At 40.5% G+C, this 12739-nt stretch overlaps 1 protein-coding gene across 6 annotated transcripts in view; it reads right to left on the bottom strand.

The window, feature by feature from the left end:
• Nucleotides 1-12739, bottom strand: part of LOC125761112 (voltage-dependent calcium channel subunit alpha-2/delta-4) — a 57697-nt gene that overhangs the window by 32537 nt on the left and 12421 nt on the right. For all 6 annotated transcript variants that reach the window (XM_049421970.1, XM_049421965.1, XM_049421969.1 and 3 more), the window contains one exon: nucleotides 4640-4750. In XM_049421970.1, coding sequence (XP_049277927.1) covers nucleotides 4640-4750 — 111 coding nt within the window. The remainder of the gene's footprint in view (nucleotides 1-4639; nucleotides 4751-12739) is intronic.

Below are 12739 nucleotides of genomic sequence, written 5' to 3' on the forward strand. Positions count from 1 at the left end.
ATCTCGTCTGGTAGAGCGACGGACGGCCCAGTTTCCTGCACAATACATAACATTTTCACCGACGACGACGGTTGTTTCGTTTGGTTCGCACTTTTGCTACCACCAAGCGACACCCATCCAAAACAGCACCGGGTTTTTATGATCCTTTCGGATGGGAGGAATTTTTACGCGCATACACAATGAGTGCCAACGTGCAGTGGAATTTTTAATTGAATTTGCCAAACAAACGGCGAGCTTTTGCTCCAACTGTAGCTAAAGTTTGGTGTGGAATGTGGAACACATTACCGAACAAACTAGCAGGCAATAGACATATTAGGCGCATTTGAACCACTTGCTCGAGCTTTCACGGTTATCCTGTTCTGCTACACCGTTCCACTTTTTTGGGTAGCAAAATGCTTGCTACACCATCCTTGGTTGATGATCCAACGTTTGGAGCAAGCGAAGCGCAGAGAAATCATTGTACTTAGACCAAACGCAAGATAACCACGTCATCTTCAGACCATTGTCCATTCACCCCTTTACGGTCATCAACCAGGCGATCCAGCGAGACTACATTAACACACCGGATAGCTATTGATTTTATATTCTCATCATGACACTCGATATTACGCACTAATGCTTACGCCTCGTCGAAGCAGATTTTATGGTGCCAATTTACGAATTCATCATTTGCTGAGTGATTATTATTGGGATTGCGCGTGTGTCTGTAGTGTGGGGTTTTAGTTGGATTTGAATTGATGCGAATCGATCGCACCCGATACATGGTACGTTACGCGGGACCTTAAGGACCCCCGGTAGACCGCGTCCACGTTTCTCGAGCAAAAGGCTTGTTAATTATTATGGGGTACGATACGATACAACGATAAATTTTGCTCACACTACTGACCGGAAATTGATTGTTGAGGATTCGGCTTCGAAAGCTTAACCCGGGCGATCCCATCGCGGGACAAACCGCGGGAAAAGGACGTATCGTTTTTTCCCCCCCCCCCCCCCCCATCATCCCCAAAAACGTTCCCGGCACGGTTTTGCGCGTGCCCATTCACGGGAGTGATGCTATTGAATAATAATGGCACCATTAGCGTCTCGACAATGGTGCGGCCTAAAATGTGCTTTATTATGCAGAAGCAATCAATACCGTGCGACATGCCGACATTTTTAAGCTAGGACAAATCAATACAAATTTCATAACCCTATTTTGTGCAATTAAATTACCATACGAATCGCTTTCCCGTCATTACTATTTCAATCAGCATATTTATGCGGACGAAGTTTGGTGTGTCGCCATACAGGGTACAGAAAAATGGTATTAAAAATTATTAGTGTACTGCTCCAACAAGTGCTATTTAGGTATTTAAAGTAATTTTTCCGTATTCGTGTGTATATAAATTAACTCAATAATTATTTTCACATCACCTATTGGAACTAGATAGAGATAGATCGAGATACGATTGTTTGGTGTCGTGCTCATGACGTAACTAGCTCGCAAGATGTAATTGAATGCCATGAGATTAAGGCTGATGCATTATATATTAAAGTAATTAGGAGAACATCATACTCATTTCATACTTTGCCTATCTTTTCATTAGTTGGTGCGGGTTTTTTTACCTTAAAGTCCCATACAACCACGTCAGTCGTATTGAAACGAATACCCTACCCAAAACGTATTCATCCATTAGACATTCTGTTTCGACATTACACCGACCTCGATCCGATTCCGTAAGGCTTTTTGTGCAACATACGGATACGGAAGCAAAGCACCATAGAATACGGAAAATTTATGAACCATTCTCTCTTCTTCCCTTCCGATTCGCACAACCAAACGACTTGTGGGAGGATAAACATCATAAGGGAGTTTGTGTTTTTCTTTTACCCACGCTGGAATGTGTGCCAAGTTCATCCTGGGAACCGTGCGGTTACCTAGGATATACACATATTTCAAATATACTTTCATTCAACGCCACACACACACACACACACACAAAAAAGTTACGAGAAACCCAAGTTGTCGTTCTTCCCGTCGGCTTAGCTGGTGAATTTGATGCTTCTTTTTTCTCTTTCTACTTATTTTTTTTTCTTTGAGACACTTCTCCTGATTATTGTGGACTATGGAGATTCTAAGCCCAACTTAAAAAAGCCCCCCTACAACAAGCATAAAAATCCCATTGAAAGACAGGTCACACACACACACAAACACACAAAAAGAGAAAACTCAACTGTGAAGTTATTTCTCGAGTAAGCGATTTACTTTTGATGTTTTGCATCGGTTTTGGGTTCATTTTTATTCTTGCCAGTTTGAAACATGGCTCCCCGCTTTCGCTACACTGAATGACCAATTTTTCAAAGGTTTCTCTTTTCTTTTTTTTGTGCCACTCTGGTTGGGTCATATTCTCGTACCCGTAACCTGTGCCACCTGTTCCAGAACCAGAAGGATAAGCTCGGTACGAAAAAGGGATCAAAAACGAGAGAAATACTAAATCGTACTTGCTCTGTTCGGTCGACCACCATCGAGCGGAAGGTGAACAGATTGGCCATACGCCATTTACAAGAGCAGAGGAAAATGAATTAAAAATTATGTGCTACGGCATGGGGAACTGAATTCTCACTCGCAATCGCATTGTTCCTGTACTGACCTCATGTAAAACCGACAGGTAGCGCAAGGCATTAAGTCACCAGAAATGAAGCTCACTGCCTGGAGTGGAGTTTTTGTTTTTTGCCATCCCTTTCGGTCCATGAAATGCCCATTCACCATATAGACAGAAAAGAATTTTTTTCACACGATTTTTTATTGTTGATATTCTTAGAAAAAGTATTCAAAAATAAAACCCCATAAAAGAACGAACACATAAGTATGGTTTTTGTTCCTTTTTTGCATCCTTGCGCATGTTTTTATTCGTTGTTCTATAGCGTAAAACTTTTTGCTTTAATTTCATTGTATTTTCTAGTTCAATAAAACAGCGTGTTTGCTTCTTGTAGGTTCCTTTTTGCATTTATATTAAGTGCATAAGGAATAAATAAAAAATTGAGTATAAAAAAGCTGATTTCCAAGTAAATGAGTAACTATCTTTAATTTGAGATTAATATTTTTTCCTTTAATATAAATATTAGTATCCAACGTAATTAAAACCATGTTTGATAAGATTTAAAAATTTTTTATTTTTTATTTTTTTATTATTATTTTTTTATTATATGTATTAATAACTATTCGTTTAAAATTAAGAGACATCACTATTTAATTTTAATTAGTGTTCCTTTTGTATCGCAGGTTGCATATATTTAGGCATATATTTTCTAAGACAGAAGGAACTTTAATATATGAGTGAAAATGTTACGTTAAATGTTTACAGTTTCGGTAAAGAAAATGGTTCCTACCAATCAGCTTTTCCAAATATCGTTGCGTTCATGGTTCGTAAAATTTTCACTAACAGCTAAGCGATTTAATTTCAATGTCATCACTAGCTCCACCTACCTGTCACCAACAGTCTCTTGCAGAGAACGCACTAACCGACAGCGCCCCTGCGATTTAAACATTAAGCGTTCCCCTTCGCATTGAAATAAGCCCTACTGGGACCAATAATCAAATAAGCTTCAGAAACCGATTGACTGGGGGAAGAAAAATTGATCGACTTTTTTGTGTTGTTGCTGGTTTACTTCTTCCTTTGTATACCTTTTTTTTGCTGCTTATGTCCAAGCTCGGTTCCCATCGTCAACAATTGGCTCCCTTACTATGATCCAGGACGATTGCATGGTTAAGTCAAAACATCTCCCAATCACAATGGAAGTGAAACAAGTTTAGAGCTGTAGTAGTACACCTCTGCGTTGCCTTGTCCTTTTCCATTGCCTTAAGGGAAAGATAGCACGAGAGAGATCCTTCCACTCCGACCTCATTTATCATGCTTGCTGTACGGTGCCGTAAGCCAAAAAAAAGGGGGAAACGCTCCCCAAAATGGTAAGAGGTACCCGGAGGTGTGTTTTATTTTCTTTTTCGTTCCACTCAATGCAACGCTCGCAAACCGCTTCGGGCGATCTCTATTTTGCTTTCTTCTTAGACTTTCTTTTTTTTCGAAATCCCTCAAAGCTTCTTGTTCGATAAGCTTCCCAGAAAACCCCATTACCCCCATCAAAATACAGCGACATTGTGGAGGAGATAGGGGGTTGCTGGTAGGGTGGCCCGATAGCCTTAAGGCTAAATCCAATTTACGGAGAAATTTCCGTTCGAAAGGTAATCAAACGTTAATCTGACGCTGAAACGAAGAAGAAAGCCACTGCCAAATCAGGCCTCCGAGATCTGCACTGCACCGTCTCTTTCGAACCCGGTCTTCGATAGGGTGGATTTTTTTCTTTTCTTTCTGATTTTTTTGTGTAGTGCCTTCCAACAGCTCAAACAAGCATTGCTGAGTAGTTTCTTGCCATTGCACCACACCTACACGTTCGCTTAAGATAGGTGGAAGAAAATCCTGCCCCATCAATGTTGAAGCTTCTTGAAGACAACAGCCGAAAGCATTCGGTAGCACACCTGTGCTGCAGGTACACCCGTACACCCGGCCGGGTATTTTAGAGGGAAAAAGTGTTTCGGAAAACATTCGGTACACGTACGGTAAGGTACAAACGTATCTCGCCCAGGACGCATTGCGCTACTCACCATTACGGCGTTCATTTTGAAATCCATAAAGTTCTTCACTTCCGCTGCCAGCTCGCGCAGCAACAGAATGCCATCCTTCCTGGTCACGTCCACGTCCGAGTCCTTGAAGCGCTGCCGGAACGAAGAAAGGAAAAGAAGAGAGAAGAAAAAAAACAAACATACAGAAAATGGTAATCGGGTGTTCAGTGTTTAACGGTACGAGTGCACGAGGGGAACCCATTTTAAGACGTCATCATCTAAATCGCTAAAAACGATGATTGGCTAGAAATTGTCGGTGAACGATTTCGAACAGTGATTGCTTATGAATTTTATTGCATTTAAGGGAGCTTTTTTGTTTGCGATGCATTGGTGTCGACTAATGCAATTCCATTTTAAACCATTAGCACTATTAAGATGCAACGTCATCCACAGCAGATGGGGTTTTCAACTGGCGATTAAAGTTCATTTTATGCTTCACTAGCCATCAAAAAGCTACATCAGCAGATGACACTATGTTCAACCTCATTATTTGTGGGGACAGCTTTGTGCAGTAATTTCAACAATTGCTTTGATTGAGAAAGAAAAACCGATTACATTAAGCGATGGAAGATAATCAAAAATAATTAAATTAAAAAGGTTGCTCCCAACTTACCTACTAATTCATTTACTACAATTCATTGACTTTAAAGAAACAGGAATGATATTTTGAAATGTCCATTAGGCCACTCGACCCCTTCAACTAATTTTCCACAGGGCAATAACCTAATGATGGACGAGTCAGATTCAGATTCATGAATCTCCAAATCTCTAGAATAGATTCTCAAAGATTCATGAATCCTCACAGATTCGGTTATAAGTAAATAAAATTAAGGAAAGCCAGAAATGACAGGCTATGATCTTAAGATCATTGTAGTACCACAAAGTACAAAGTTCTTAGAAAACAAAATTCTGTTCAATCGATCTTCACACACGAATACTTGAAGTAATAAATCTTTGACGATTCATTAATCTTTTGGGAGTCTACTCATGATTTGAATAAATCTTCACTAAAAATTCATATGAATGACTATTTCCAGAAGATTCAATAAGCACAACACAATTACGAACGCCTAAAAGAGCTAATCTCTTGCGAAGCGAAGCCCTTCAAACTAGAAAGGAACGATATCCCAAGTTATCCAACCGTAACGGCCAAAAGCCTTAATGTCTTAAGTATCTCACGAGTACACAGGAGCAAATAAAAAGACTGAAGAGTGTTCCTTAATTTATGAAAATAAACGCACACTAACTGCATTGAAGTGATATATAGAGAGACAGATCGAGATAAAGAACAGTTTAAGAACAAACCATATTTACGCTACATTTATTTCTTTATTGCCAATAGTGGCAGGAAACCTAATATAAAATTATTGCCAACGCCATTTATTTTATTAATTAAATAACAAAATTTATAAATAATCTCAATTTATGCTGGCAACGTAAATAACAACTAATTGTACGCTGTTATCGTAATTTGAACAATAATTTAAACCAATTTGTAGCATGTATTGAAGTTTAAATTGATTACAAATGAACCTTAAATTCATTTCCCGCTTCAAAGCATCGATCGTTTGCAGAGCAAAACATCCATCTGCTCATCATCCTGCCAACCATTACCTACAGTTACCACAAGCTAAAATCATGTTGAATATGAATTGTAAAACGAATTAGTATCGAATGACATATTAATCTAATTATCAATCATATTTTATCGCTTATCCGTTATCAATCAAGGTAATTCGGAAATCATGTTTCCACGATCCCACCGAAGCGTAACCGTTTCGGTTCGTTAGCAGGCAACGCGTCAAATCGTCACCCTTCTGCTCCATTCCATTGCACAATACCACCCGTATGGTTTCGTACCAACGCTACACGCCATATCACCATCCATGCCAATGTCGTACGACATCGTTTCCCGCTAACACGAACTGTTTAACCGGTTCAAAATGAAAACGAGACGCAAAACACGCATGTGGAATGACTTGACGCTACCTTTCCAAACTCACCCTCTCCGTGTGCGTAAACGGAAACAATCACGTGCCATCGTAATGAGCACGTATGTGTGTAAGAACCATCCGAAACCGTTTGAAGGTTTGTTCTACCGCAAATAACGTTTCGGAAAGGAAACTCATTACAGCTTTTGTTCAAATCGAAAGGACGGTCAAAAGACGGTTAAAACCGATGCGCTAATCGAACGCTTTACCCATGGCCCATTGCCGTTTGGTAAAGAACCACCGAGACCGAGATGACTCGAGGCAGCATAACTGTCCTGCCCAACACCAATGTAGTAGTGCGTGTGTAAATGTTCAAACCATAAACCGATTGCGTGCGAAAGATGGTTCTATGCGGCAGCAATCCTTCCAGTGTCTATACTGATCGTAATGGAATGTGGTTTAGCTGTGGCCTATTAGCACTTGGTGTAGAAATCCGCTCGTTAGTGAATCCTGCTGACGATGAATGTCTGGAATTTGTGTTATTATGTCAAGTTACTGCCAACGTTCTACCTCACCGTTTTCCGTATATCCGTTCGCACAATGGCTCAAAAGTGTCGACTATGGACAATGGACCCGAGAGCATCAATAATTGGCGATAAACATATTGATAATTGTTTAAATTATTTAATGACTTACACGCCATTGTATTGATTTCAATTATCATTAATATGGTTTATTACGATCATTGTGAGTTTAAATACGAGTCCATTTAGCTCGTTCAGACACATCAATTGTTCGTCAAGTGGGTTGATTATTTATTTCACATGCGATACTTATAATATTGCTCCAAGTCTTCCATATTAAGAAATGTTCCATATTTTATTTTTTTCCGAGCGATCCAAATAGGAAATAATTAGCTGCCATGAGCAATGACCGTTCTAAAAAATGAATCTAAAACAGTACAAAAGGTTTCAACTATACATGACATTGTCAAAAGTTTGAATGTTCTCAAGTACCTTCGAATACTAAGAAACACTCGTAGTAAGCTAATTATTTCAATTCTGCAAAATTTGCTAATTAGACTGTAACCGAGTTTATATACATCCAAAAAGGGCCAGCCTATATTCCAAGAATTTATCGTAATGCTAGTCCTTCAGCAACGAATTCGCTCAAGCTTTTCAAGTAATGAAAGTTGGAAAGCTTTTTTTTAGCATTTTTAGCAATTATTAACATTTCCTAGTAACAAAAATTGCTGTATTTTTTCACACTCACTCACTTTCTTTTTCTCTTCTTGGCTTTAACGACCATACAGGTCACGCCGGCCATTTCTGGCTTACTAGACTTATTTTTACCACGTAGCCGAATAGTCAGTCCTTGCTCCGGGGGACGATCCGGATGGGATTTGAACCCGGTCCTGCCGTGTGAACCGGCACCGTTTATCACATGATCCACCGAGCCACCCCTTCACACTCACTATTTACTGTTTAAGATTATCGGCACTGGTAAAAGATTTTCGCTCGGTTTAATTAGATCCTGCCTGCCAATTTGGTGCATACTTTTCGATCCGTCATCGTTCCTGCCCCGGCCCATCATCATCCGTCACCGGTGACAGCGCGCGATTAACGCTGACACCTGCCAATAAACCGTCGGCTTCAGCAAATTAATCCGAACACATTTCAACGCTCCAGTACCGCCAACACTGGCGCCCCCGTACGGTGTTGTTTCGCTTGGACGTACGAACTGCAAGCTTTTGGGTGGAAAATTTTTCCGGTTCTCTTATTTTTCTCCACGAATCAACGTTTCTGGGTACGTGCAGCACTGTTCCACTCAACTCGAAAACATCCTCCAAAAAAGGGACTATGCTCGACCGTGCACCGGATAGGATGGAAGACGCAAAGCGCTAATAACAATTATCCATTCAATTTGAATTTTAATGCCATAGAAATGATTTCACGGAAAATCTGCTCGCTAAATTTCGTGCGTCCCAGCCCTTTTTCTCGTAACCATCACCTCGCTTCTCTCTCTGTCTCTCTCTCTCTACGCCCCTCTGCTTACATCCACAAACGCACGGAACAATACAAACCCTACAAAGATGACCCATCCTTTCATCCTTAATGGCAACCGCAGTGCAAAACGTTTCGCGTTTTGTGCGAACCGACACATACACAAACACACAGTGGTAAAAATAAAAGATGGGAACGTGAAAACACGAGAAAATGACCTAAAGCAAGGTGAACGGGAAATACTCGACCGTTTGGAAAAACAACGGTTCCCCTTCCATCCATTGGAGGATCAAAATGGAACACGAACGAAAGCGGTGAGGTGAATGGATTGGGTCGCCTTATGAAATGAAATACTCAGTTTCCCCTTTCCAATGCCAAAACCCACTCCATGCTTTCCTTCCCGGTAGTTCCAGGAATTCACTCACTGAACCCTGACGGAATGGACGGCGAATCAAGAGCGAGGCAATTAAAACCTACTCCAACTGTCATCTCCCACCAGGCTTCTCCTTCTCCTTGCACCCACCGGCCTACACCGGCCCAGTAAGCGGCAGTAGCCTTTTCGCCCCCCAATAATGCCGTGGTTTGTCAATGATGAACGGAAGGAAAATGAAGCGCTGAGAAATTTTCCTTTCGATTTACCTGTGCACATCCGTTTCGGTTCCGTTCCGGTAAAATGGCAACGTGATCGGTGATTCTAGCGAGGGTTTTTCGGGTGGGTAAGGATGGTAAAACACACCTTTTTGCTGCCAGACAACTCTTTACCCTTGGCCCTGAGTACTTCAAAGCAAAGTGAAAACACTCACAAACAGAACCGTCAAACCGCCGAAAACGGGCGGGTGCGCTTAAAGCTTCCCGTTTTTTGAAGAGCTTTGCTAATGACGTTTCGGTACAGGGAATATTCAATTTACGGGTGGGTAGTAACGAGTGTGTTGAGTGTACCTTTTAATTATCAGATAAAATATAAAATAAAAATTGCAACGAAACAAAAAGATAGACAAAAGTGGATCCTGGTCATGGCACCAATTTAACACATCATTAAATAACATTAAAAACATTAAATAATATTTTTGATTCTGATCTTTTACCATTTGTATGAAACAAAACTGCAACTGCTCTCTTCATAAATCATCAAAGTTCTTTCTGTTCGTTTCATAATATAAAATTTGGATTTTTCTATTAAATTTTTTCCAAATTTAAGCTCCCACTGAAAAGGGTTTAATTAACGTTAAGCTTCAAAAGAGCACTAGCAGAACGGTGCTTCAGGAATGTGAATCACAGCAATGCAACTGTCTGTCGCAAACAGCTTGTTAGCCGTGTTGTTTCAATCCCACCCACAAATGCAGCACCAAACGCGCTCAACAGAAGTGTTGCAGCAATTGATAAAATTGTTTAAATTGCTACCATCAACAAATCACCCGTGGCTGTCTTCACTGCACTCACCGCACAAAACAGAGATTTAAGTAAAAACGCTTGATCTAGAGCAGCAGGACTAAGGGCTCACATTCTCACACGAAGATAACCATCGTTGAAATCCCACTGCCCGTTCAGCTTGCCCGGCAATCAGGCATCTTTCCACGTGACGTGGTGCTGGGCAAACCTTCCACACAAAACGGTACGCGGAGGGTTTTATCTAGTACACCCAACCAAAGTCCTGCAACTCGCGACAGGATTCTGGAGTACATCTACTAGCATCACCTCGTAGATTTCACCTCGAAACGGTTTCCCCTTGTTCGCCTTCCAGTCCCACATGCGAACCCAAAAGAAAAACCACTGCCCAATGAGACTTAATTTAGTGATTTGCCAGCACCGCTAGCACCAGTTCTCCTGCAGGAGTTATGTAGTGGCAAAACGGTGCTCTACACTGCTTTCTTCGAGGGAAAATGGTACGAAATAGGAATGGCGGACGAGTTGAAGCTTACTTCTGCACACGGATCACGTATCACCGGGACAATCGTCGTTGCTAGCGGTAATGGGCGATCGCTAGCCAGTTGTTCGCTCACACCACACTCGTAAGCCGTAAGCTTTCCCTTCCCATCCAAACAACACCCAGTGAGCGCACGTTCCAGCGCTTCTGGCTTGTGTGGATCTGATAAAAACACACACAAATGTACAGAACAGAATGTATTTTTTTTTGTTTGCTGTCCTGCCACCCAATGAACACTATGCAAAGACTAGCAGCTTGGCCGCTGGTACGGACGTACCCCGTACCGTGGTGTGGAGAAAACACGATCGACAGGCACGAGCCACCATTAATCTACGTCCCGGGGTGGATAAAATATTCAATATATATTCGTTTGCTAAGTGCCGGAGCGTGGCAAATATTTTATGCCATGCTGAAGAGCACTCACAGGCAATGCACAGGCACATAACCTGTTAACCTTTCCATTTGATCCGAAATAAAACACTTCAAAAAATGGGTGCTAAAAGATTGCCGAGATTTTGTTCGTGTGCTGGGACAAACAACGGGGCGAGAGCTCTGTGGGTTTTATTTGTGGCATACATAACACGTTAAGGCATCAAATCTATCTTACATGGAATAGGAAGATGGAATTGGGCCCAGCGGTATTTGTTAGGAGGTAGCGTATGAAGAAAAGAGAGAGAGGGAGAGAACGAGCTTCATTTACGGCAAAAGATTTAAATTCACTTTCATGGCGAGAATCCGGATGGATTATTAATATTTTTGTAACTTACTGTATTAGCTTCAGTCGCTTTGAACCACTTAACAATAATGACTTCAGAATTAATCCTTAAATAAAACGAAATATATTTTATACTCGTATCCTCACAATTAAACGCTCTTAAATATTTCATCTCTATTCATGCGATAATCTTATAAGGTAGTCTGCACAGAATTTGTTGGAAATAGCTTATTTTTGCATAAACCTTAAATGTTCACTAAGAATATAACTACAAATTCATTTCAAATTTTTTTTGTATTTTTTTCTCAACATTCACTATCTCACCATGCTTAAGTATTTCTCTAGTACACTCTATTACTCGTACAGCAACAAAATGTACTACATCATAATCTTAACCACGGCCTTTTCACTCCAGCACGCTCTATTTACCAACGGAAATGTTAATAATAAATCTTTCCACCATCCAACGCCTGGCGTACTCTCCTTAAGGCGCTATTGAATCCAAAAAAACATGTTAATGCACCGTTTTAATCCACCTCTATTGCCATCGCAGTGGACGTGTTTTTATAGTACAAAAAAAAACACACGCCAAACAAAACCCATCTCTGGTCAACGGTTCGACGTGCGAAAGCCAACGTAGCTAACGATGTGTAAGCAGAGGTAAACACCGAACACGATACATTAACCGTCTTCTAGCACGGCACGGCACAGCTGGCCAATGCAAATGCGATCCATGCACACAGAAACACATACACAATACACGCTGTTGCACCTTTTCCGCTACAGCATCAATGTGGTGAGCGAGTGTATGAGCGTTGCAAAAAAAAACAAACAAACTTCGTTTGAGAAACTGGGCGAAAAGACCGGTACGGCGTTGTTACACGGCGAAGTGCTACATTTGCAATCAACATTTAACTCGAACACCTCATGAACACGTTAAAAATCATTGTTTTCTAGACTTTTGCTCTTATCTTCCATCTACCGGTGCCGTGCGAAAGCGTGTTGAGGCAGGAAATCGTGCATTCACGTTGCATGCCGGCGTGTGAAGGCCGTGGGAACAATAACTGACAGTGCTGGTGCTTTACGCTGAGTAGAACAGTTTTATCTCGTTTGAAAATAGACTTTTGCCATTTTTCTCTCATCAACCTACTATCACATGCATGCCCGATAAAATTATAGCATAATAAATAGATGTTTTAAAATTTGGCTTGTGAACGTACCATTCGATGGAGGCGCATGGTTGTTTACATAAAGATTGACTTGCAAAGGATTTATTTTAAACAAATAATATGTTTATATGCTTGAAACAAAATTTTAATACAAAATCCAATAAATCGAAGCATTAAAACAACTCTTTAAAAATATGAATAAATATAATAAATATGTTTATGCTAGATAATGGAGACGCATGGTGAATTTTAGTCACAATTATATTTGTTGTTGTATTAAATTCTAAAATTACTTTAATTCATAAGTAATTAATAATTAAGCGTCATATAATAATTGTCG

This window comes from Anopheles funestus, chromosome 2RL (assembly GCF_943734845.2).
Source record: "Anopheles funestus chromosome 2RL, idAnoFuneDA-416_04, whole genome shotgun sequence".
Taxonomy (NCBI): Eukaryota; Metazoa; Arthropoda; class Insecta; order Diptera; family Culicidae; genus Anopheles; species Anopheles funestus.